Source organism: Cygnus olor, chromosome 12 (assembly GCF_009769625.2).
Source record: "Cygnus olor isolate bCygOlo1 chromosome 12, bCygOlo1.pri.v2, whole genome shotgun sequence".
Classification (NCBI taxonomy): domain Eukaryota; kingdom Metazoa; phylum Chordata; class Aves; order Anseriformes; family Anatidae; genus Cygnus; species Cygnus olor.
The window spans coordinates 6,699,994-6,727,142 of NC_049180.1; the positions used below are offsets into that span (position 1 = coordinate 6,699,994).

The 27,149-nt window shown below is 37.0% G+C and overlaps 1 protein-coding gene across 1 annotated transcript in view; it reads right to left on the reverse strand.

Annotated features, from left to right (window-relative positions):
• VAT1L (vesicle amine transport 1 like) overlaps positions 1-27,149 on the reverse strand; it is a 53,269-nt gene that overhangs the window by 3,400 nt on the left and 22,720 nt on the right. The window contains exons 6-8 of the mRNA XM_040571123.1: positions 26,627-26,682; positions 24,802-24,996; positions 1,269-1,352 (exon numbers count right to left, since the gene is read on the reverse strand). Of these exons, the coding sequence (XP_040427057.1) occupies positions 1,269-1,352; positions 24,802-24,996; positions 26,627-26,682 (335 nt within the window). The remainder of the gene's footprint in view (positions 1-1,268; positions 1,353-24,801; positions 24,997-26,626; positions 26,683-27,149) is intronic.

Here is a 27,149-nt window from a genome sequence, read left to right on the forward strand (position 1 = left end):
ACAAGAAGAGTCTGGTTTACTAGACAGGTGATGGTTATACACTAACATTATCTCTTAGGACACAAGAAGATTCTTGCATTACCCTACAACTATTTCACAACCATTAAATTTATTTTTTAATGAGAAATGCAGTCAAATTGTACCTTCCCTGTTTCATTACTACTAGCCTTTGCTGGAAATAAAAATAAAAATCTCAAAGACAACCTGATTTTAATAGAAAAAAAGCAATGCTCTGAACTTACCCATATCTTTAATTAACACCCTTTCATGGAAGTGTAACAGATTTGTTCTCACCTTCTAACCAATGGCTATTGTGAATGTACAATAATAAGAGGACAGACGGAATGAATGTATTAATGTTGTGTTAGGGATTCTCTTTACAGTTTTAAGGTGCAACTGAGCCACAAAATAATGCCTAACTTCCATATGTGAGGTCCCCAAAGCATTCCTCTTCCTTGCAGGGATCTTGTAGGGGATTTGGGGCCAATTTCAGAGTAAAAGTGAGCAAGAGCTTAACTGTAATTCCAGGTTCTTTTCTGTTCTTTCAAAACAGGAGATATTTCAGGTCTGAAAGCAAACTTCACACTTCAGTGTCCATTTGAAGTCAATTTTTCATTACCTTTTTTACTGTTTTTTTCCACATCATCAGCCAAGACTTAGGCGTGGGCATGTCTTTCCGTCACAATAGCTCTCTGTAATATTTCACTAACATGTCAAACCCTCCAGAAGCAGTGGAACAGAGCTCCATCACAACTATCCTGCTTCAGAACACTTCCAAAAGAAAGTGTTTAGGTATTATACTTCATAGACTGTCAGAGAAGTAAAAGAAATTCCTACCCAAGGTATTGCCTGACTTTTGTATGGTAATCAGAAAGCACTTCTATGTTCATACACTGAAGTAATATTGATTGTGTCTTTTTCTGTTCCATCTACTTATTAAGACAGGAATTTTGTATTTCATGAAACGTGTATTTGTTTTCTGTCACAGGGACAAAAATAGATGTGGCAGTTTTATCCTGATTTAAGACTTGCAGACACTTTCTCAGTGAGGCAGACAGCCATACTGCATAGAAAATTAACTGCTGGGACTGGAAGAATTACAACTGCATTTTACCTTGAGTTAAAAATATAAACTATTATTATTGGTTCTATTTAGGATTTAAAAGAAAACATTACACAAAAAAATTTTGAAGGATATTTCTCCAAAGGTCACTACCACGCTTTACCTGGTGTGACTGTATGCCATGTATGTAGTGCTTTGCACTCACCAGGGGAGTGGGTGCTTTCTCCACATCCAGAATTAGTTTTCCTATATTACCTCGGTCATGGATTCTCTGCATAGCCTCCTTCACCTGAAAGAAAGATAACCTATTGATAATTTACGGGTACACATTCATTGAAAAGACTGAATTCCATTCTTCCAAAGAGTATGTTTAAGGCACATAACAAGCAATGCCACTCAATCAGCTGCTTTAACAAAATTAATATACAGTTATACGGTTTTTAATGAATTTTTAAGGCTTGATTTTTGTATTGTGTTTGCCAAAATGGGATGCAAGTCTTAATGGTAGTTTCTGAATAGCGTAGTATGTATGCAATGGTACTGTAATATGAAAGCTGAGGTACACAGAGAAATAGAAGCTCAGGGAGTTAATCCTTACAGGGTTTGGTTAGATTAATTTATTCTTTCTTTGCAGAATATTTGTGAAGAAATTTTACTTTCACTGAAAATATAAAATGTTTTTTTGAATTGACCTGTGATGGTCAATTAATATCTTCTGTCTTCCTATAGAGAGAATGGCATGTCCAGGCAGTAGCTGTGATTAACGAAATACTTTGGTTATAATTGCATTAAGCGTGTATTTCTTACCTTTTTTTCCACCCACTATTTTTTTTTTTAATAAGTAGTGTCTTACCAATACCACCAGACATTTAACAGCTGGCAGCAATTAGCACATGCAAGAAAGGAACAAAAACTTCTTTTTACTAATGCTCTGGAGAGGAACTTATTTTTACATGGGAAGTTTTAGAACTTGTGGGGGCTCAGTGTTGATGAACTGAAATTGTGTGTGTGCTTCTCACTATCATGGTGGGAAACCTCAGGAATTGAAAATGTACACATAAAGGCTGTTTCATATCCTCATCACATAAGTTTTTGCTGGCATAACAGGGTATGTTGAGACAAGAAAGAGTTTAATGTTAATAGGATCTGCCATCTGCGACATAGTTTTATTGAATATTTTAAGAAAAATGACATAGAAGTTTGAAAAAACATGCTGACTTGGGAACATGTGGGTCTCACAATATATTTAAAAGCTTGAACTGGGGTCCAGGCACCCAAAATCATTATTGAATGTCCAATACAGAAAGTGGTGTGAGATATTTAAAGATACTAAGCAAATATGGCTTTCAAGTTTCAATTAAATTTAATGGATGCTGGGCACAAAATGTCTCTACCATCTGTCAGCCTTATTCTAAAAGCTGGCTGCAGTGAACTCAATATTATAACCTTAATTTTGCCAAGTGGTTCACTCAATTAGTAAACACAAGACTTAAAAAGACCTATCAGAACAAAAGAAAAAATGCACTAAAAAAAAAAAAAGACTTTCTGACTTAGGAAATAATTGTAAATTAACCTTGGAGAACCCTGTCCTATGAATCCTACTGGATAGAAGGTTGACCTCTGAATGTAGACCACAAGGTAACAATAACTTTTATTAAGTTAGCTTACCGCATAAACAATACCTAACTATCCTATAAGAATTGTTCTGCAATATGGACAATATTCTTTCAAGAATATCCAAAAGAGACTCTGAAACAGCAGCAGGTATTTTTTTTAATAAATCTCATTAGTCAAATCAAGCTTTTAGGAGTCTACAGCATAGCACGAATAACCCTCATGGATAAGACAAAATTGGAGAAATCGGCAAATACATTTGCCTATCTTTGAAATTTATTACCATAACATCATGTAGAAAGCAAAGCATGCAACATTTATTTTAATCTCTACCATATTACAGTTAGCAAGGCAAATCTCAGAAAATGTGCTTTCCCTGCATTTTTCACTTGTACACTATCAAGTTTAAGACTCTGGAGAAAGGTTCAATTGTTTCCAGGACACTCGTAAGTAGCTTGCAAATGCAAACAGCAGGCAGAGGAAAAGGGAACAATACGATTTTTAACCATAATAGTGACTATAGGATCCAGATGAAACTATTAAAATATTTAAAAGGTTGAAGAGCTGATACAACATCTGTATACTTTAGTGTCATCTGCAACTCTCTTACCCTGTTAGTCAAATTTTGCACTAGTGCAACACCATAAGCTATTTCATAAATGAGTCATTTTTCTGTTTTAAAGTTTATGGCTGCTAACAGTCCACTTATTCAACCAAGACTGCAAGTACTTGTTTCCCCAATGTGCCTGAATATTAAAACCATTCCCTCTTCCACTATAGAGAAGAGAGAACATAAAAAACCTTCTTTACTAAGCAAGTATGGTTAAGGTTTAAGTTGTTCTACTTAGACTATAAAATCATTTGCTTTTCCATGTGAACATTTAAGTGCTCAGCATAGTGTGCCTTTCCTGGAGTGCAGTATGGAGCTTGGGCTAAGTCTGTGTCTGAGTGTTTGCCCGTTACCAATGAGGACAGTAGATCACCCCTGCACTTCGGAAAATACTCCAGGTTTCATCAGTAGTACAGTGAGGCATGTTGTAGCCCTGAAATTTAATGGGAATTCACTGAAGTGACTGAGGTTTACTTCAAAAAAGGTATCCCTTCCAGTAGCAAGGATCAAAAAGGTTACCTTCTTCTTATAGAAGCATGTCCCTACATTACTTTTCACCAATTGTTCTATATCGGTTGCTATTTACATTTGTCAGTTCAAATCAAAGTAAATGAATCAGACTTCTTCTAAATGGATGAGTTAATTAAATTTCTTCTTATGCAGTCGCATCAGCAGAGGACTCAGATTGAAATAGTGCAACAGAATGCTTACAAATTTAAAGAGTATCCATTGGAATAAAGGACAAAAATTCTGTTGTCCAGTGAGTGTAACTCAATCCTTATAGCGTTTGTGTCTAAACTAATGCTGAACTACAGATTTAAGACTTGAGAGGCACCAGCTACACACAATATGTATCGTAGAGCTCTGCACTGGAATCAGAACTGTTTTTACACATTAGTGGACAACTGGAAAATGCTTCCAACTTTGTGTTATTTATGTATGTAGAGAAAGTTGGCAAACCTATCACTGAAAAACAAGAAAAAAACATAATGCTGCACAGCCATGCACTGTACCATGAATCAAACATAAATCCTCCTAGGCAGTAGTAGAGGAAAATGATTAATAGCAAAGGAGAAGTAAAAGGAATCCCAAGTTTGCCTTTTCCCTCAAATGCACTTTCGCATCAATACTACTTTAGGTTGACGTATTGTTTTTTTAAACATTCTCTAGAGCAGAATTAGCTTTCACTATCTGTTCAGTCTAATGGAAAATGATAATAAACACAGGAAAAGAAATTTTCTAACCCAGTTGGAAATAATTTGCATTTGCTTTAGGGAATATCCTTTTATAATTGAAGAAACAATTTTGAACAAGTGTGTTTCTCCCATCCCTTTCAGCTAAACAAATGGCACGGCCGTGGATATGTTATTATATATCCTCATTCGGGTATTTTTCAGCAATGACAATAAATCTGGAAATTAAGACGTATGCAATAATGAGGTCATCTGTAATACAAAAAAACACAGCCTAGACTGACTAAACTAATGTACCTCGAGGTCCTTTGCAAGACATGCTTACCAGGCCCTGTAAGAAAATTCAAAATTCCTATTTGCCATTAAACTCCCCAAGTGCTGCATGGTTTCTGAGTTCTATGAACCATCCTTCTGCTCCTTACTCATACCATTCTGCTGGACCCAGTATATACAGAATATACAGTGTATAGAGCTTAACTGGGAATGTATAGAACCATTGCATTGTGTTAGCATTATAGGCAATTGAGCAGCGTTCCCATTTCTTAGCAAATTTTAATCTATTAACACATACCTGCACATTTAAAGAGATGTTATGTTACTAATGCCCAAGCCAAATTCTTCAGAGAAGTCTTGATACAAACACAGGATAAAAACGACAAAGCTGGCAAAGAGAGCCTGCTGTGACAAAGCCAATTCATGTATATTTTCCTGAGGGGATATTATGGCTGGGATCTCAGAGCTTCTCTTGGATTAGAGCCATTTCTGTCCAACTGTATTGTGTACCACACTGAGAAGAGCAACAATTACTGCCAACAGACCTTGGTAGGAGAGGAAGGGCAGAAATGCCTTCATGTGACTGCTCAGAGAATGTTCTACGGATGATCCATTTGCAAATTTGGCTCTGTTCAGCTCTGTAGTATAAGTTTTATCAACATTTTTAGTGAAGTTATATATTTATTTTAGGAAAACAAAACTGAGAATTGAAAGACACTGGTGAAGTAGAAGAAAGGATATTCTTTTAACTCCCTGAGGTTTAACCCAGTTTATTGCTCAAACTGCTAGCTACAGGATCACAGTTTCATCTCTGCAGGCTTCTTCCTTAACCTTTCACTCCAGCATGTTTACTGGATCGTGGCAGAGGACTGTGTACTTTCTTTTCTTGGGCCTCTCTACTGACAGTAGGTTTCCCTGAAATATATGACATGATTTCTACTTACAGTAAAGAAATCCTTTCCTCTTTTTGGTAAATTAGGCCATAGTGTAGAAGGCTAAAGAATCTTATGCCAAAGATACAAATTTCATCCAAGCCACAAGAGTAGTTCAATCATCTCAATGTAATCTACCCTGCTCACCAATCGTTCTACCCTCTATATCACCGTATGTTGTAAACAAGGTGACCAGTACCAAAACAAAGGGTACGTCCCTCACTTCCAGATGGGCACAGCATCAATTTAGTCTATGATCTACAACCGTAATTTTCCCCTCTCATTAGTTCCACACCTTTAGGTTCAATATCGCTGTTTATTTCCACACACCACCTCAAAGAACCACCTTTTGTCCTCTGTTCATATATTGAAAATGTCCAAACCTTCCAGCATGTCATGACTGTTCCACTCTAGCCCTGAAATAGTGCCTTCATCCACTGAAATCCATTACTTTAACCGCCCACATATTTTTTCCTGTACTGCGTTTACACATAGGAGATTGTCCAGCAAAGACATCTACAAAGATGCTGCTTTAGTGATTCTGAATAATAATCCCCAAATTGGCAGTGTCACTACACCCTTCAAACTCTTCCTAAATTTCTTTCAGTGGGCATATGGGAGGCTGAAACCAGCTGATGATTTGAGAAGCAGCCCACAGATGCCACAGTCATTTGTTACCCCATGCTCCCGCACTTACTGGCTCTTGGACAGCTTCTGAAGGAGGAACTGTGTCTTCTTAGGGGTGTGCACCTCATGTCCACAGAGCCCCCACCTGCCCATAGCCCAGCCTGCCAATCACAGCTGTACTATGCAGCAATAGGAACGGCACCGTACAACCATCTGTCATTGTACAGCCAATTTCACAGATAAAGAAAAGAGGTGGAACAAACTATTTTGCAAAAGCAAAATATCGTTATTCAGGGGCTCTCTTAATTCCGGTCTCCAAAGAATACTGCAAGAAAGAAGGGATCACACATACTGCCTGTGTAACCACCAGAAACGGAATCACATCTTTTCTCTGAGGTTGTCTGCTTTTGGTTTTGTTTGTTTAAAAACCAAACACCTCTATCGTCAACTTTCAAGTTCATGACAGAAATAAAGAGCAATAACGTAGGGGCCAAATACAAGAAATGCAGGAACTAGTGAAGAGATTTAGATAATTGTCTGAACATACAGGCATATACTAGAACTTAAAGCGAGAAGCCTTGGTTTTATACCCAGGAAAAGAGAAAAGAGATTATCTCAAGGAATCTTTCTAACATTCAGCAGTCCTTAATTTGGTACTGTTCTGCAGAATAGATCCAAAATATACTTTGGAGTGCTACTGTGAGGTTTAGTAGATGCTGGAGAGGAAAGCACACAAAGGACATGGCAGCTAGTTTTGATATATTCTGTGTATGGGAACAGATTTCACTCCCTGTCCCACTGGTGTAATTTCCCTGACACCGCTAGGTTGCACGTGCACGAGAAGGGCAGGTATTGGGAGAGGCTGAAAGTCTCAGCTGATACAGGAATATTACCAGTGTTCAACAGGCTTTAATTCCCTGAACACGCATTCTGTAAATGAGTATTATCCTTCAAACATGTTTCTTGCATGGATCAGTACTTTGTGACTACTCCTCCGATCTCAGCAGAGAATGAACTTGCTGTTAGGAGAACTCAGGATTTTCCTTGTGAAAGCCAAGAGAGCTTCCTCTTAGTACTCTCACCCTACTCTCTTATGCAGCTAAAACAATAGGAAATTTAGCTTCTGCGGTACATCTGTGCAGGCTTGCTCTCTGACAGGGAGAAGAGCTGCCTGCAAAAGCATTCCTTACCCCTAATTAATTCCTCTCTATCTCACTGTCGCGTGTCTGAGGAGCCTGCAACTGCATCATGTCTGCAAAATCACATGGACGGGATCTCCATGGTGATAGTGTCACGCGGTGTGCAAACATCAGCTGGCTAGTCAAGGTTACTTTGGCAACCCAAGTGTCACAGGTAATGATCCAAATCTTGTTCAGATTTATGAAAGAATAACCTGAATTAAAAATGTGCCCATTTTTCATTTTAAGACTGGTTCTGTTCTGTTGCTGTTCATAAGAGCCACTATGTCAATGAGCCCAGAGCTATCTCCATTAGAATTACAAACACTAATATCAATAATATTTAAGCATCATTTGTATGCAGTAATGAAGAAAAAGATGCATGCTGCAGTCTGTTCTAGCTGAGCTACCCCATAAGCAAAGCTTTAATACTACAGCTTTCATTAGAGCCATAAGGCAAGATCGTTTTTATTAGACTTACTGCTGTGGTCTATTATAAAGCTATGCTCTCTTTAATATGAACTGTGAGCTGCATTATAATTCCAGAAACTCTTCTCAGACCAGAAGAGTTTGCTTTCATGTCATTGGAATATAGGGCTTTTTTTCCTAAACACAGCAGTCCATCCAAAGAAAAACCATATGTAGTTTGTGTCTTCTGGACTATGTTTGTTTAGCTTTGGTCTGTGGAAGGGAGGAAACCCAAGTAGCCACGGACAATAGTTTTTTAGCTTGCTGGCCACTCTGAGGGAAGTGAACTGGTTGTTATACTACTCCATGCAGATTTTACCAGTGTGTTAGGGCATGGAGTGCACAGAGGAAAAGTAAATCTCCCTTTTACGCTGCACTTGCCACAGCCCTGTTAATTGGCTCGGGCTAAGCCAAGGGGCCAAACAGGCTCCCTGGATGCAGCCCCCCGGGGATGCACACATGGTGAGCAGTCACTGGGCTCCTCTGCACTAATCACTGTCTGCCTACTGCTCAAAGTGACATCTGTCAAAATTTAGTCCTATTGTTTTGCTGGCGTATTTCCTCCTCCTCACTAATCTCAAAATGTCTCTCTCATGTTTATGCAACACGATAAAATAGTATTTCACTGGGAAAAATGCTGACCTTTTTAAGCTTCATTTTTTCTGTATTGGTTTGCAATACTTTCTCAGGTTAAGTCTTCTATACAAGCTTTTGAAGAAAAACTGTTTGGGTGCAATTACTGACAATTGCCCTGAGTTATTCAGACAAAAACATCCATTTGCTGGGAGGAATTATTTTATTTGGGGGTGAGTGGAATAACCTGTACAGACCACAACACATTTTCACAGGAACAATCTGCATTCATGATAGGAATATTCTGCTTGCACCATAAGTCACAGAATCATGGAATCATTCAGGTTTGAAAAGACCTTTAAGATCATCTATCACAACATTTAACCTAGTACTAAAGCCCACCACCACACCATGCTGCTAAGTTCTACATCTACACGGGCAGCAGAACAGCCAGGAGAAGTGCTCAGCTAACCTAACTGCTGTGAAAAAATCCTCTCGGAAACTTTGTGCCAATTATCCATTTGTATGGGAGCTGGGTACGTGGATGGCTGGAAAACCCACATCTGCAATTGGCCTGGACTGTCTTCTTTCCCGGGCAGATTCACCTCTGCTACCTACAGCACTAATTCTAAAGAGACCTCTCAAATTCTTTTTGTTCTGCCTGGAGCTTGAGGGTATGCAGCATCTTGCAAGACCGTTAGAATAAAAAAAATAAAAAATAAAAAAGTGTAATATTTACAGGATTTTGAATAGGCACCATTCCTGCCCATGGTGAACACAGTCAGTTTCTAACATAGAAATCGAGGACTGACCACACTCAGGAAGACACATCGATCTTAGGGTATTTGGGGCCCAATTCACATTGAAAAAACATGGGGAAAATAGAGATACAACCAAAAGTGTAAGAAGTTAGTATACTTAGCAATGCTGCTGACCTGGTAAGAGAACAGACACAGGAGGAAGATAACCTGGGCTGTTTCCTTGCAACAAAGCTAACAAGTCACATCATCCTGCTAGTATCCCTCTGAAACCGAAATTATTTTCATGACTCACCTGTTTTTTGCTGTTACACTGAACTTTTGCACCAATGGTTTTGCCTGTATACATGCAAATAGAAAGCCATTTTTTGATCCCTTTCATTCCTCCATTGCTATTCACAGCTGTATAGAGCAGCTCTGGCCTCTTCTCTATTCTGCTGCCTGTCAGCATGGAGAGACCTTTTCTCTGGAATACCTTTTAGCCTCACTGTATGTTGCCATGGCAGCAAGACTAAAACCAGACCCAAGATGAGAAAAATGTCAAAGGAATAAAAACTGACGCTATAGGCAAATTCTGACGCTTCAAGTCCTCCCTCGGCTAGTGAAGATTTCTATAACATTATACATTTTTTAGATGGAGAGCTACAGCTGCAGAACCGTACTGTTTTCAGTCTTTCCTTATTCCTATAAGCTCCTGCTGATGTCAATGAGTATCTGTTTTTGCCTCAGTGAAATTCAAAGGAAAAGAAATTTAAAGTCTTGTAATTACAAAATAACTGTGCCAAATCTTGCCAGCTTTTACTTATGAGGTCAACAGGAATAAAGCAGAAAATAGACAGAACCAACATCAGGTTAAATATTTAGAACTACTAAACAGGGCCTAGATTATCAGTTTGGTGGGAGTTTTCTTACACAGTAAACAAGGAGAAAAGACCTTGAAATTTGATCCCCAAACACAGAATTCCTGCTATTTAGGACACCTCAGGGGGTATTCAGGACTTCGAGAGTTAAAGGCTACCCTTTTGGTTAAAAGTGAAGTACTGTAGAAAGGACATCTCTATAAGACTATGTGAAAAAGTAGTTTTATAAAAAACTATAGAAAAGCCTGCAGAATGAGAAGGCAAGCAAAGATTGGTTTGAACTAACCCAGAGCAGCAGCATTATCACTTGTTATTAAGATATGCTTGAAGAAAAAGCAAATCTTTTTGCAATGGCAATTAATAGAGTAAAAAATTACCTTATTACTTTCAAATTCAAGGGTGGCTTCTGAAGGGTAGTGATTTGGTGAAAAAATCTCTAGAACACACTCTAGAAGAAAAGCCACATCTTGTGAATCAAGATGAAGCTTTTGGGATCCAGCAGTAGAATTTCTTTTAGAGCAGCAATAAAGCCAGAACTCCTGAACCCAAATCCAAACCCAAATCTGCAGCAGTCCGTCTAGTCGATAGCAAAATACAGTCACATCAACTCCAGGATGAGATAAGCCACTCTGAAGATGAGCACGGTGTTGTGTGGAAGGGACGCAGAACTATTGTGATAAAGTTTAAAAGTTCCCCATACCCACTGGCCATTGATCCCTCCTACATCACACTTCTGGTTGCTGTTATATACCTGTGAGACTCCCGGCTGCTGCCTGACTCTTTGGGATTGCTGGCAGAAATTCAGGCAGCATGGTCCCAAATTTTACTAGGGAGATGGCTTTAAGCACATCGAAGCCCCACATAAAGGATTTTAGAACTGGTCAGCTTTACGGTCCCTTTCTCCGTTCTGAGCAGTAACACATTTTATACTAAGCTATAGACAACTGTGCGTACAGGGATGCCCCAGCCACTCCTGAACTTTGGGATATTCAAAAGTGAAGTGGTTCATATTCCACTCCAGCAAGAGTCTGGTTTGGTCTGCAGCAGCAGCAGCTCTTACACGGGAAAAGTCCTTTGGCTGCAAAGGAGCTTTAGCAGCTGCAGGCAAAAGAAATAAACCCTTTGTATTTGGTTAAGATGCAGCAGTCCCCCGCCTAAACAGAATTCACAGATGAAGTTCGGTTTGGTGTATTCCTGTATTCCATCACAACGTTTTCACAATTTATGGCAGGAAATAATTTATGACATTCATTGCTAAGCAATTAAAAATAAATACGTTACTATTGATTATCAAGCTCTATCACATCAGTTTTTAAACCCTTGCCTAAGCCATGTAGCCTTGTGATCTCTGAAAAAATATTTGGAGGAAAACTGCACCAACTCACAAATATGCCTCATTTTTTCTCTTTCACATAAGCATGTTCTAAGAGTTAGAGAGTCATTAAACTCTCCCCCTCCACCACTCTCAGAAAATGCACCCTTAATTATAAGCATACTGCTTTGTGTATTGTCGTCTTTCTAATTATAATGCCTAGACTGCAGAAGGTGAATGTTTTTGATTTCCTCTGCACAGCCTTGCAGCAGCAATCCCGTCTGCTTACTTCTCTGTGGGAATCTGGCAAACAGAGATCTCTCTTCACACACAAGTGAAAGATCAGAGACAGGCTTTCTGGAATTACATTGTTTCATAGCCATATGAGAACTCCCAAGTCTGAAATATTTCCAGAACCACAGCGTTTCACGTGGCCTGTCTAGACATCTGCAGAACACTCTCCAGAGACCGAAGAATCTTTTTCACCATATTCTGCACTGCCTCTGATAGTGAACTAGCTGCAAGGTGTTCCAAGTCAATGCATGTCTTACTCTGCCTCTGGGCAAATGGACACAAACATTGCCACTTTGGGAAAAAAAAAATCAGCTTGCAAAATATTATGTGATTCTTGAACATGTGCTGATCAAGAAACGATGCTAATTCTATCATTTTTGTACACGTACAGTTATACCAGAATATAACTGAAATATGAAGGACTAAGTTTTGCTGAAGAGACTTTCTGAGCAACACTTAGGACTGTCTCTTTTTTGTCCTGCAGTAATTAAGGATTGTTGACTACACATTGCTTTCTTCTACTTCTTGAACCTTGTACTAAGATACTGTCTCATGAAAACATATGCTGCTTCTCCTACTCTTCCCGAATGGCAGACGGTTCTTTTTGGGAGTCAAGAGCAAAACCAGTTACCTGCATCACTTCTGCCATTGTAACTTTTCATCATATTTTATAAATATTTCAAGGGAGTTCTGTATGTTTACTCCTGAAGACCTTAATCCTCAGACCCTTCCTTTCTAACGTTGAGCTTTATTTCACAACATGGGATGGTTAAAAAAAATAAATAGAAATTTCTGTAGTACCTCTGTCTGCTTATCCAGAGGAAGTTTGAGTATTTGTTTATTACTGCTATAGAAGTGAAACAGTGGTCTATTCCAGAACTATGGTATCAAATATTCCAAAACTTAGGAACTAAACTTACTGGTTACAAAATACAGCAGACATTCAGTCTTCTAGACAATAGAGATGTAATCAGTAAAATGCCTTGACACTATCATTTCCAAAGTCTGGGAAGCTTCATACACAGATCCACCAAGCAGGATCAGATTACAAGAGCACGTTAATTTTGTGTCAAAAAACAACTCTGCTTTTTCATAACAATGGATTCTCTCCAATAAAATCCATCCCCAGTCAGTAAGCCAATTATGTAGGTTCTTGAATCTCATCAAGGTAAATACCAAAGGTCTCTGAAGATCCAAATGAGAAAATATTTCTCCTTTGTTTTCTTGTTTAAATTTTTTTGGTTTCAGAAAGTAGTACCATGAGAATTGCAAATCCAATTACTCATAAGTCATTGTCATATTTTTCCATTATTCAAGGAGCTCTCTAAGCCAGATCTGACCATTGTGTGCTGTTCCATATCTTCATTAAAATTCTACTTAAGTAAAACCAAAAACTACAGATACATTAAATTGTAATATAGTTGTAATGTTAGACAGTATGACTCATGCTTATCCTCAGTTTGAGCTATATCAGTTTACAGTAAGATTGAAGTCATTCATCTAGGTAAGATGAAAGGTATTTGAGTTTATTTTGTTTACCAGTTGAGTTTTACAATGTATTTTTCAGTCCTATTTGCTTTATTAGTTAATATTTCTTTTGGCACAGTTAAAAATGTCTCATTTGGAGACTATATTAAAGGTAACTCTGCATAAGTATTGTACCAACATGACTGACATAAAAATTGATTTAGCTTACAAGTTTAATGCCCATGTGTGAATGCTCATTCAGCTTTACATTACATTGACTGAAATCAAAATGCTATGTAATTCAGAGCAAGGAAGCCAAAGCAGAGGTGTTCATGTGATGCCACTGGTTCAGCTAAAACAGTTTCTAATCTAATTTAATTAAACTTGCATGTGTAGATGCACCAAAATAATAGTAATAATAATAATAATAACTGTAGCTGTATACTAGCTACAGTTCAGGAAAATAGGCAAGAACTTCAAAAATACACATTTTGCTAGCTGTAGGATAGCACAGCCTTACCTGTAGGAACTCTTACAGTTATCCTGGATGCTACTCGAATTGAAAAAAAAAAAACAAACCTTTTTTATTTTTTTTTTATTTTTTTTTTTTTTACTTCCACTAAAGAACTGAAAGGTTATGCCCATTCTCCTCAGGAAAGTTTAAGATCTTTAAGATATTTTACCCAGGTTGTAACCATAACATATAATAGAGTAAAATTCAGATTCTTCTAAAGATTGGTGGGTTTTTGGCGATGGTAGGGAATTCACTTTTTTATACTAAACTGTACTTTATTATACTAAACCAAATGGACATAAACAAATATTTGGAGTTGCCTGTGATGACCTGAGGCCTAATTTCTTACACATATGGTCTACATTTTCAAATGCATGCACTTTAATGCCAAATTCAGAAACTGAACATTGATATTCAAACCAGCATATTCAGTAAAATTAGAACAGCTGAAAGTCAGTTGCTCAATTGACGATCTTATATTATGCTGCTTCCTTTTAGTATGATTTTCTTTAAGTCAGTGAGCATAATATATGGATTTGCCCTACAAAATATGTTTATGTTCAATCACTCACAGCAAGCTATTTATATGGAAACCTTTTAGTATCAACAATACATCTGCTTTGCTGCCTTGGTGTTAATTTATATCATTATCTGTCATGAGCAATAATATCATTATGAAACTGCAATACCAAATAAAACTCTCAATTATAACATTAGCATTGGATTATATTATTCTAAGAGATGTCTTTAAGCCCAAGAGTAATGTTGCTTTTAAAACTTGTCCTTGTTTAAAATGACTGAAAAGAATTTATGAGCCATTTTCATTAGGTGAGAACGTTCATCTTGATTAATGATTGTTGTTCGCTAACATAAAGTTATTTAAAAATTTGGTTTTGCTGATGGAAATAATTTTTCTTCAGCTACTATTACACAGATACACTAATAAACAGATCCTAGAAGAAAAGCTAGAATGTTCCCTTTAGAAAGATATTTCTAAAACCAAAAATACCTAATTCATTTCTATTACTCACATTTTGTATGTCTACTGACAGCTAAACATCCTCTACTACAGCTAAAAGCTTATGTTTACCTTATCTCTTTATAGGCCAAGCATCCAAATAATAATAATAATAAAAAAAAAAACAAAATCAGAAAAATGTGAGCTAAAATATACTGAAATGCAGAAAGCATATTATCTACTGTTGTTTCTCACCGTAGTAATTTTGCAGTCTCACAAATCGTTTCATTCTCTTCTGCTCTATTTATCTTTCTGGTCACTATCAGCCACGGAAAATGGCCACAGGGACCACTGCTGGAAACAAAGCATCTTTCAGACAAAGTGGACTAGTACATTTAAATATAAGGAGGTATTTTCATTCTTATCTCCCACTCCCTATTGAGTCTTTTTTATCTATCCTTGGATAGCTTTCTAGGCATTCTTCAATCAATGAAGTATTATACTCGTAGATTATAGGAAAATAAAAAACAAAAACAAACAAACAAACAAACTAGTCTGATCTATTGCAAATCAGAGGCCCAAACCTCATGAGAAATCATCAGGGATTCTCTTCCTAGTCTGAAAATGGGAAGGTTTCAAAGGCAAGGGGAGACTGAATTATTTGTATTTTATGTTGTGCCACACAAAGACGACATCTCTCAGCTCTCTCAATGTCACCAACTAAACTTCAGTACTTCTAACTCATTTTTTGTTGTTTTGTTTTTAAAAAAATCCTTATCACCTGGGAAAATAGACTTTTCAAAAATTTGAACAGAGACCAAAAAGTTTCTAAACGAATGAAAACAATCACTAATAAACCTTCACACAAACATCAGATTGCTCCTTCATGATACTCTGGGAGAAAAGCTGAATTTCTCACAGTAGCAGTCCATGCCAGTTCAACTTCAACAACTGAGAGCTTGCTTTCTGAACTAATTAACAAAGAAGTGTGAGTGGAATTTTCTGACACAAAGAAAAATCCTAGGTTCCATTCATAGGCTTTGAGGCTTAAACTAAGCACACTAACAGTGTACAACACAAGAATGATATAGCATCTCAATGTGCCTTTGAAAACTTAGTGTCTAATATTTTTCCCTTTGGTACCTGCTTTTTACTTAGTTTTTCATCCATGGCATTCAACAGTCAGTTCTCTGAGTGACAGAAAACACTGAGTTGGTACTACCAACTCTACAGAGCAGGAGATAAAGGAAGCTTTCTATAAGATTCCATTTAAAATTATTTCTACTGGTGGATGTAATGTATTGGCATACATTTAATCAACCTTTTTGTAAGAGAAGGTAGGCAGATGTTTCATTGCCATTATTCAGTAGAAATAAAAGGGAATGGATTGCAGCATATGTTTAGATCGGGGTATAAAACATGTAGCTTTTGTTCTCTAATACTTCATAAATTAAAAATTCCAGAAACTGTTTTCAAATAGGAAAAAGCCTCCATGAAACCCTGTTTTCTTGACTCTTGAGAATGGCTTAAATTCTGTGACACAGACAGTAAAAGTGAATTGTAAAGCAAACATGCTTGAGTCAAACACTCAAGATAAATACAGAAGAAATAATACTCTTATCTCTCATAGTTCTGTCCTTGATGTCTAAATATATCCACTCTGCTTTGGTAAAGCTTTCCCCAGCTAGGACTCTCATTATTTCCTTGCAAGGGTACAGTATGTCAGTTTAATACACAGGGACTGTGTGCCAATTTATTACTTTAAAGCCAGTTAATGTATTTCAGTAAGCAGACTACTCTGGTAAAATATTGCTTCTTCACAATAATTAATCAGCCACTTGCTCCATTTAACAGGTTTGTTCTTATTTTCTCAAATAAGTGACAAACTAGTTTAACCCGTATACAATCTCCTGTTTCTAATTTAATTAACTGGAAGCATGTGACTAGTTTATCTTTAATAGTGCACATTTTCTTCAAGGGAATCTATCAATGCTTCCTATGTTATTTTCCTCTGAGTGCTTTTTTTTCCCTCCCTCACATTATCCATCAGGAACTGAGTCTACATGTTGTCTTCCTTCGGCCTGCAGTTACAGCAAGCTATTATCTCTGTGGCACACAAGGGCAAATGGAAATGACAATCTGTCCTGACCCAGAAACACGTATCATGACTCACCACTGTACTTTCAATTTCCAGTGTCTCATGGCTTCTAGAAAAGTATTTTCGGCCTCTGTATCTCCATAACTAATTAATTCTTAGCACAGCACTTACCAGGTAGATTAGAAACGTGCTGTATCTGCGGGCTGTGTTTATGTTAATTGAAAGTGTTTTAGTCTCACACTAGTCTGATTCGGTGTTCAAATATAGCTGTTACAAAGGTTAGAACCTATGTTCATCAGAAATATTGCCAAAATACTCTTCCATGTCTGCTACTTCATTCCAAAACATTAAGATCTGGTTTCCCTGCAACTAAAGAGCTGACTGAGATTTGGTAGAATTCTGGGATTGGAGCCCCAACAAATGCTTCGAATCACAAAGGCTCTCAGTGATGCTAAGACACAGCCCAGGGGCTTGGTTGTTAAGGGACAGAACTGAAAATTAAAGAATTCAAGCTGATCTTTCCACTAACATGCTACATGAAATCAGAGAAATGAAGATATGCATCATGTATCTTTTGTTATCTATCTATTTAAAGAATAGTCTAGTATGAATATTCTCTGCATGCATAAAGCAACATTCTGAAGACTCTAGAAGGCAAAATTGCTTGTTTATACACACAGGTATTCAACTGGCAGGCTAGACAAAGCAAACAATTTCAGAAGCTCTAAAGAAAAAAAAAAAGAAAAGAAAGCAATGAACTAAAATAAATTACTTGTTTAATTAGATTCCATTCATGCAGCTTGAATTTCATGCAGTTTATGAATAGTATATAGCAATTGAAAATAATTGACTTCTGCTTATATATTTAACTGACTTGACAAGTGAAGTATGAGTTTCCTAAAACAGCTCATTTACCCAACCTGATTTTGAGCTAATCACAGCTAATGTCACGTATCTGAGGCGTTATTATGGACCCATATCTAAGTCCTGTCTTGCTTCTTTCTATCTCACTCTTCTAATAAAATCATAGTCATGTTACATTGCTATCAACAGCATATAAAGCCAAAGAGAATACTGGGTTACGTTGTCACTTAGTGATAAAAGCTAGGAAGGGCAGAATAAATTATGAAGTAATATAAGTCCTATTAAACAGCACTAAGTGGGGAAGAAATCTAAATGAAATGTTATAGGCATTTGGTAAGAACTTAATTCACATAAGAGTAGCAAGAATTCCATGATCAGGTATGCACAACGTTTTAGAGGGAGAAAAAGCAAACAAACGAACGAAAAAAAACCACAGTACCTTACTAAACCCCAGTACTTTCAAGGTATATATTTTCCTCCAAGGTATATTTTACTCCTCTATGCATATTGCACTAATATTACTTGTAGTTTTAATTAATATTTACTTAAGATAAGCATCTTGGGAAAAAATTATTTGCAGAGTCTTTATTAAAAATCACCTTATTCATGGCTCCATTTTCATTCATTTAGAACTTGTGCTCATTACACTTAATGCTACTGAAGTAAACTTTAAGTGGAATAGCTTTCCCTTACCCTAACTTTGAAAATTTGGTCGTTAACTGTGCATAATTTAATCATCAACACAGAATCAAGCTGCCCTTAGTAATTCACGTTTTTCTTCTCAGTGTGCTTTTCTCTCATTTATATTTTGAAACCTACTGCAACAGTACCACATAGCTCCTTGCAAGATCTGGTATGTGCATGAAGCCTGTATTAAACTTGTTGTGTTGGATTTGTTTGTACACAGAGAAGCAAGGGTGATGTACAGATAAATCACCTACCTTTACTTTGATCTATGGATGTTTACTTTATACAGTCAAAGGGAACAGAATCTCACACATAGGAAGAACAACGATCTATGGCAGTATCACAGGACACTATACATGCACAGCTGATACCTGTACACCAGGAAAGCAGTTCATGAAAAACTGCAGTTGAAGTACTGTCAAAGAAATATTTGTGGTATCAGAACAAGCAGACTTCGTGCGTTCTAATGCTAGAGAAGCAATTACAGAAAAGGAGACATTGATATGTTCGCAGGAGTTTCCACGTAATTAGTTTTCCTCTTTCTCTGATATAATACTGCAAAGTAAGTTGTTTTATGCTTATGGAAGAATGATCCTTTTGTTTATTTTGTGGTGTGTTAATGCTTTGGTTATTAATGAACTTTCATTTTTATCATATTACTCTAGATTACTTTGCATACCTTGAAGAAAAAACGCAGGATGTAAATGCTATATTTGTAAATGCTGTTGGCAGAACAGAAGGCGTAATTTCTTCAGGTGAAGAATTTGTTTTCATCTAGCATATAAAAGGGAAGAAAAAAAAAAGCCTGCACAAGCCACTATTATACTGTAACTACAAAAAAAGAGAAGCACAAGATGCCATTTAGTATCTATAACAAGGTGCCAGCCTGATCTGATATTATCAGATTATCCTCTTAATATGTTAAAAGTAACTAATGGGTCAGTTTTCTCTCTGTCTTACTACACTGACGCATGAAAGGCATGATTAGCTTTTGATTAAATTACAGACTCTGGTTTTGAGGGGAAGGTGAAGGGTATCACTCTTTCTGCTAGCACGAACAGATTTGTTTTTTGTCCTAGAATACTGTTGATATCTAAAAGCATGCATTGTAATTTATGCCAGAGGATGCGTTCAGTAGAAAAGAGATTTACAATACCTGAATCCTTTGAAGCCAGAGGGCAGTGCTAAAAACAGACATATTGTGGTAGCTCTGCGCCACACCCCGCCCCCCCAAACATAGTATGAATTCTGCATGAAAGTGTTCTTTTGTCCTCTTTCTCACCTCACAACTTGGTAAAGCTGTGATATTAGATGTAAGGTTTCTAATGTTTTCCTTTGCATGCTAGTAACATTGAAAGCTAATGCAAACAATGTAAAGTATGTGAAAACAGAAACATATGAGGAAAATTATTCTTTTAAAGGAAAATATGGTATCAGCAGGTATTCTGTAATGATACTACAATGTGATCAGTTGCACTGCATTCCCTTCAGGTTTAGATTCTTAAACACAGCTTGATTTTGTCTTAGTAATTTACTATTATTTATTATGAAAAGCTCTGGCTTCAAGACAAAGGAATCCCACTCATATATAAAAGTATATATATTTACAGCTAGCTAGACCTTATAATGATTCAGGATAAAAAAAGTGAGGCTGAGGGTGCAGTGATCCTTACAAACTAAATTAACATGCCCCCTTCCACTCAAAAACATTCTGTGCAGTGACCATGAGGCACAGGAATTAGAGTCTGTGGAGGCTGATCCATAAATGCGTGCAGTGCCTTGATTCCACTGATTTCAATCACAACTCAATGCCAAAGTATACTCCTAGACCTGAACTACGGTTGTTGCATTACTATTTTCAACGTAAGGAGTTACTGAAGACATTAGTACATTACTACTACAAACCAATGACACAGAGTAACATTCAGTGCCTTCTGCCAGGTACCAGCCTGATCTAGTAATATAATAGTAATACTATCCTCTTACTTTTTTTTCAGAAAAAGACTAAGTAATCACCCCATTCCATAGGTTTCAGGCTTATCATCATTCTTACTGACCCTAAAGCCATACAAGTCTTTGACGCCTTTATTACTATATAAACAGCATACTCCTTTAAATCATTTCAGACAGAAGAATGCAATGAATCCTTTGGTACACAAAACCAAACTGTAACAAAGATGTTTTTCCATAATCTCACTGTTCACCCATATGTACCAAAATAGCCCAGATCTGAAGATTTTCTGACACACTGAGTCATTTTTCAAGCAGGTAGCCCAGTGTGAGGGAAAAGGGCCTATGGATAGTAGGAAAACATGGTGCATATTTTGCACTGTCACTTTCATGACTGGCAGTTCATGTGCAAGAATTCCTGGCAGTTTTGTTTTACATGTTATCAGTGCTACTTTTAACTGCTCTAAGTCACCTTGATGAAGTGCTTATACCTTCTATCTCTACAACCTGTTCTACCTTGAGTATGTATTTTCTTTTACAACTACAAAAAAAAAAAAAAACAGAGAAAACAGAATTTTAATAGAAAAGCGCAGCATGTACGTGGTTATTCAATACAACAGATTTTTTATAAGAACCTTCAGTTTCCATTCTGCTTAATAATCTGGAATAATCTAATGCGTAGAGCTGAAGACTCACAGACCCTCAGGAGAATGCTAATTCATAAATACACACTACAAATTGATCAGAACAAAGAGCAGTGACTAACTGCAAATTAAAGGTTAGATATGTAGTTACTGATAAAGAAACAACCGCAAATCTCAACAAGTATGCACTGAATACTAACGCTGTTTTAAACTCTGCTATTTCTACTGAAATGCAATCTTACCAGACAATCAACGTTTTACTACACAACAGTATTTTAAGTATGCACCGTCTATAAATTATCAAGTCTTTTTAAACACTTGACCTTATAAAGAAATAGCTGCAAAACAGCGAGACTTCTCCATGGCAGCTGCTTTATTGTATGACTTTGTTCATCTCATAATGAGTAATTCCTGTTAGACTTCCATTTGGAAATATCTGTGGATTTTGTCACTGTATTTCTTAGTTAGATCTTTCTTGCATTAAAATCATAAAATGGCCCTACTGGCCCACTTAACATACTTTTCTTTATAGGCTTTATGGATGTAAGTTTGAGATAAAAAATTAACCTTTCTATGCCAACACCAACTGATAGTACAGCAGTGCAAATAGTTTTACTCCACAGGAGTAGTCAGTACTCTAGAACCTGATCTCCCCTGTGTCAGCAATAATCTGAAGCACAGAAGAAAATGAAGTCACCTCCAATTCCATCCAGAATGATTTCTGTCCCGCACTCCCTTCAGTCAATTGCTAAATTTATTTAAGCAGACTATACTGAAAAGGCAGGGTAATCCTCATCCTAAAACAAAAACCAGTGAAACTAGGAGCCCTTTGATTGACCTCCATAGCTTTTGGATAACGCCCTAAAACAGAAACACTGGATGGGATCATATACTAATTAGAATGATCTCACTGAACAACGAAGATTTGTCTGTGTCAATGGCAACAGTATCAAGCTAAGTCTACATAACAATTCTCAAACACCAACTTGAATATTAATTGGCAATCACCTAGTCATCACTTCATGTGCTCTACAACTTGACAGAGAAATGGGAATCTAGCAACTTTCTCTCTACCCCATATTACTGCCACTTGAAACACGTTAAAATGCAATATCTCATTCCAATTACAATATTCTATAATCAGCACAATCTTACAAACTTAAATTGTGTAATCCTGCAGAAAGTATGTAGAAACAGATGCTGTTCAAGAAATTATACCAGGCCTTTACAGCAATGAAATCTTTTTTTACCATTCATGGGGACCTATTACAACGGCTGCAAACCTTCCTCTGACCGTTTTCATAAGGCCTAGAACATAAAGCTCTGAATTTTGGGCTTATCGTACAGCAAGCTGTCCTGTGGCAACCAGCCTTAAGCAGCAAAGAGGAACACCACTCCAGATATAACATCCTCTTCTAAAGACTGCAAAGATGCTTTTCAGCACTGATACACAGATGACCATTGCAACTGATACAGGACTGAAAAGATAAATGTTTGTATTGTAATATAGTTTTGAACAAAAAGCAGGTGCCTTCCAGGTTGGCTTTAGAGAATCTGCATTCATTTGTGAATTTGCAGGAAGAAGGAATACATGAGAACAAACACAGATGCAGAATGAATAAAGAAGGTAAAGAGGCATGATAGAGATATGTCTTTCATATATAGATCAAAACTTTTAAGTATGTGATGACATAAATAGGTAATGAATATTATTAAGCATTTGGAAAGGTGTCCCATGGTTAAGTCCCCTCTGAGATTTTTACTTTTAATATTTTCATTTTTTTATGTCACTTACAGGATTCAAGCTTAACTCTGGGAGACAGTTTCTAGTCAGAGGACAAATGACTCTCCTGTGATCCTTTGAAGAGAGTGACATTCTGCCACAGAAAACTATTCAAATCATTCCTTTTCAAATGCCATGCAGGGAGTACACATTTCTGCCGCTCTCTAGTCAAGCACAATTATTCTCAATGCTTGTGAGGGTCAGGAAATTTCCTCAGGAAACAGCAGTGGTAAAAATTGGTCATATTGATTTACTGTCTAATGAATAAGCCTGAGAACGGTCAAATAAAAGTGGACAGTTCAAGAAAATCAGGCTTACTCAACAGGAAATGAAAAGCAACCAAATATCAAACTGAAGGGTAGGACGATATACAGCTATGGAGTTAAATAATAAATAAATAAACAAACAGATCTTTCAAAACAGAACAAAAATATATACCAACCTTTCCTAAGTCTGGTTCCATTTAGTCCTCAGCTATGATAGCACATTTGTCTACGCATCATATTATCTTTATCTTGATAGTCCGACCTAAGTTATTTCCATACCCACAAAAATATATCCCCAAAACAATAATGCCCGGAATGAATAATAATTCAGTAATACTCTGCAATCAATCGAGGACACCTCTGGCACTGTTACATCCCTGAAGACACTAGCCAGTAATTTCCTTTGTAAATTGCCAGACAGCTCATGAAAAATGAGCGGGCGTGATAAATGAGTTGTAGTTTTGTAGACTGCACTCTTTAACAGATGTATTTACACATTTCGCAATCTAATGGTAGGAATGGTGCATGTTACTGCCAAATGTTAGATGAAATGTTATCAAACAAAAGTCTCCCAGAAAATTCCCAACGTGTTGACAATTAAGATTGGCCTGCCATGTATAACTTTTCACGTTTGAGCCCAAAATATCTTGATCAAGGACACCATTACTATTTTAATAATCCTTTTCTTACTAATACCTGAAAAGTACCTGAACAAAAAAATAGTAGAATGCCTCTCTTCAGCCTTATGCCATTTACATTTTTAAAACACTTTGTAAGGTTATTCAATTCTGTGATTCTGTGAAAACATATCAAAAACCTACATGTGAACACAGTTCTATTTTACACTGCTCTTCAAAGTGCTCTCCCTTTGACAGGGACAGAGCAATTTTGTCCTGCCTGAGCTCTGAGCCAGCTGCTCTTTATCACAACATCTGATTTCCCTTAAGTAGTCAGACTTGCATTTGGTGATAATTACCAAACAGCTGAATGCCACTCCCATTCCATGGGCTGGTAAGGCCAAGGTGTTATTTACTTGCCACTAGCAACAGTGCAGCCTTAGACAGACATTTTAGAGAGATTCCTTGGGGAAGACACAGATAAAGGCTTCCTGGTCAAAGTGTCATTCCTTTCCATTTTGCTGGAGAGGAACAAACAGAGTCCACATAGTGCTAGACCACCTGCATCTCCTGTACCACAAGAAGTGCCATGTTGGAGTACACTAGGGGCAGATGTAGTGATAGGATGAAGTTGCTTACAGTTCCTTTACCAGCATGACCTGACGCAGTGCACACCTTCCTGCCATAAAACCTGGCCGAGGCACCTAGAAGCCCCAGAGCACCCTGCAATGCATCCTGCTCCAAGAACTGTCGCAGGCTGTGGAGTCCCACCACACAGCCCAGGTATCTTACCTGCATCCATCACAGTGGTGGTTCTTTAGTGCCACTTGAATAAGCAACAAGTTGGCCTCCAAACCCTGACCACAGGCCATTCAGAACTATAATACATTAATAATACTGTATTTTGTTAAATCTGATGATTACTGTTTCCTCATGGATGCATGCTAATACAAGCTGATGTGTTCAGACACAGCCACTAGTTAGTCACAAGTTTCATGCACTTAGGAAACAGGAACAATTTTCTAAGATTGAAAAAAACACATTTTAATTTGTATTTTCAAGAATGTAGCACAGAATATTTGAAACTCCAGAAATATTTACTGAAAAAATGTGTGAATAACTTTTTAGAACTAATTTTATATCTAAAAATGTGTATATTCAAAAAAATCAACACGGGGAAAGAAATGTTTGCTCCTACCTCTTCCAAAGCCCATAATGAATCAACCACAGGCTTGATCTTCTTATTGTTATATAGATTTAGGAGTTTGTCCATTACACCCTTGATCAGGCCACCTCGATTCTGTTTGAAAAGTAGATTCAACAGAGAAAATCCAGCAATGACTTTGTTCTCCTCGTACAGCTTGATAGGATTTACCTTCTCAACCTGCCACCACTGGAAAGGAATAAACAGCAGCAGGTTTAGAAAAACACTCTTCAAGAACTGTACTAAAAAGTTGACAAAGAAAACTGTCTATGCAGATATGATACATGACTCATCTGTCAGTTCTCCAGTAAAAGCCAAGAGAAGCGGTAAGGATTTATTTAACAGGCAAAAAAGCAGGCAGCTGCTGACTGACATGCAGAAATAAAACACATTTTTGTTGTCAGGTTTTAGGACTTGGTGCTAGAAATAAAGGATCTGGAACTCCCTTCTTAGATCTCCTGTCCTTCTTTGTTATTTCACGAGAGCCACGCTAGTTTCCCTAACCTTTGCAAGCAGCTGTTGACTATTCTCAAAAGGAAGCCATGCACTGCTAGCTTCCATTTGCTTTTCATCCATTATCACATTTGCCATTTTTAAGCATAATAGGTAAGAAAATTATTTTATCTCATTTAAGCCCAAGAGCCTGAGGTTCTGTTTTCTAGCAAGTTTTATTTGAATGCATCAACTTTAATTAACATTGATAAAATTTTGATGAGTTAGTTTTGTGGTACTAATTATATAAATATAGAAACTACTTATACTCTATACAAAATTTTATGTATATGAAATTCATTTTATTGACATTTATTTACCCAATAAATACCAGTACTACCTGAAAATTTCAGTTGAAATTTATTTCCTTGGGCCAAGCTACCCTACAAATTATACACATCTGGATACGTTTATATAAATAGTAAAAAGGCTGAGTAGTTAAGATTATCTTGATTTCATTCTCAAAGGTGTGACAATAACAAAGATTGTGCCACTATAACTATTAAGAAAATGCAGGAAACAAAAAAACATACACACTTTTGCTAGAGTCTTTGATTTATCTTGTTTTCAATTACACAGAGACTTTTGAAGTTAATTTCTCCTGGGAAGGGGTTGTTGCTGGAAGCTGTAAATGAGCTCTTGGCAGAAAGATTATATGATAGATATTCAGCAAAGACGTCTCCCTCTGTTTTTCTAATCTGAAGGAATTTCTTTCATACCTGGTTAAGTTATTTCTCTCTAGCAGTTTATTTGATATATTTGTCACCTTTACAGTTTCTAGAATTTCTGAGCAGATTTTTTTTTCAATACGCTGAAAAACAATTCTTTGAAATTTGTGTTTGTTGACATCGTCAACTAGAAAACAAATGTAACATCATCATCTCTTTGATGTTACTTGAACATGGAGACCTGAAAAATGCATTTCTGTATAGAACTAACTTTTGAAAAGCTGGAAATGACTGGCAAGCCCAGTCTTAAGAGAACTATCTCCTTTAATTCACTGCAGTGTTTTCAGAAATGAGTAACATGCAGGGTACGCTTGTCCATATCCATGGATATGATATTCTGCCGTAAGTGAATAAACAATGCAGTCTAGCTAAACTTAGCTGTGATAGGAGATACATGTCTGATAGCTAACAATTTAAATACGCACTGCACACAGCTCCAATTCCTGTCTAGCTGTCATATCAGAATAAATCATGTCACACCACATTGCAGTCATAAAACTTTTTAGCAATATCAGAAGTAACAACTTAATGGAGATGAAGTTCAGGAAAGACTGAAGTCAGAGGAAAGTAGAGCAGAATCACAGCACTAGAACACTTACTGATTTTGCAAAACTGAAGAAGCTTTTTGTCTCCCCAGTAACCATGTTAGATGAACCTGTAAAAGATAAGTACATAGACACACTAGTTAATACATGCTGACAAGCAGACCATTTATTATAGGTAGAATTGTTTCTATTCCAAGAAACTGTTTCCATTTGCAAGAAAAAAAATTCTCCCCAGGTTGAAAAGGGATTAGCAGATGTCCTTTTACTTTGGGAATAAATAACAAAGAGGCCAAGGGACAGAACCCTACAAGTTAATAGATATTCCGGGATGACAAAAACATAAACTATTAAATCTTTCAAAAGCAAGAACAGTTTCAGTGCTACTAGGCATTCTGACACCAAATCTCTTCTATAGCTCTCCATTTATTTCCAGTAAAATGCCATTAGTCTCAGCGATCCCTTCAGCTGTCTCCTACACATAGAGGCTTGGCTGACTGCGGTTCCATCATCAACAACATGGCAACCTGGCAGAACTGCAGGGACAACACGTTTACTGGGTATGTGGATCACTCAATGT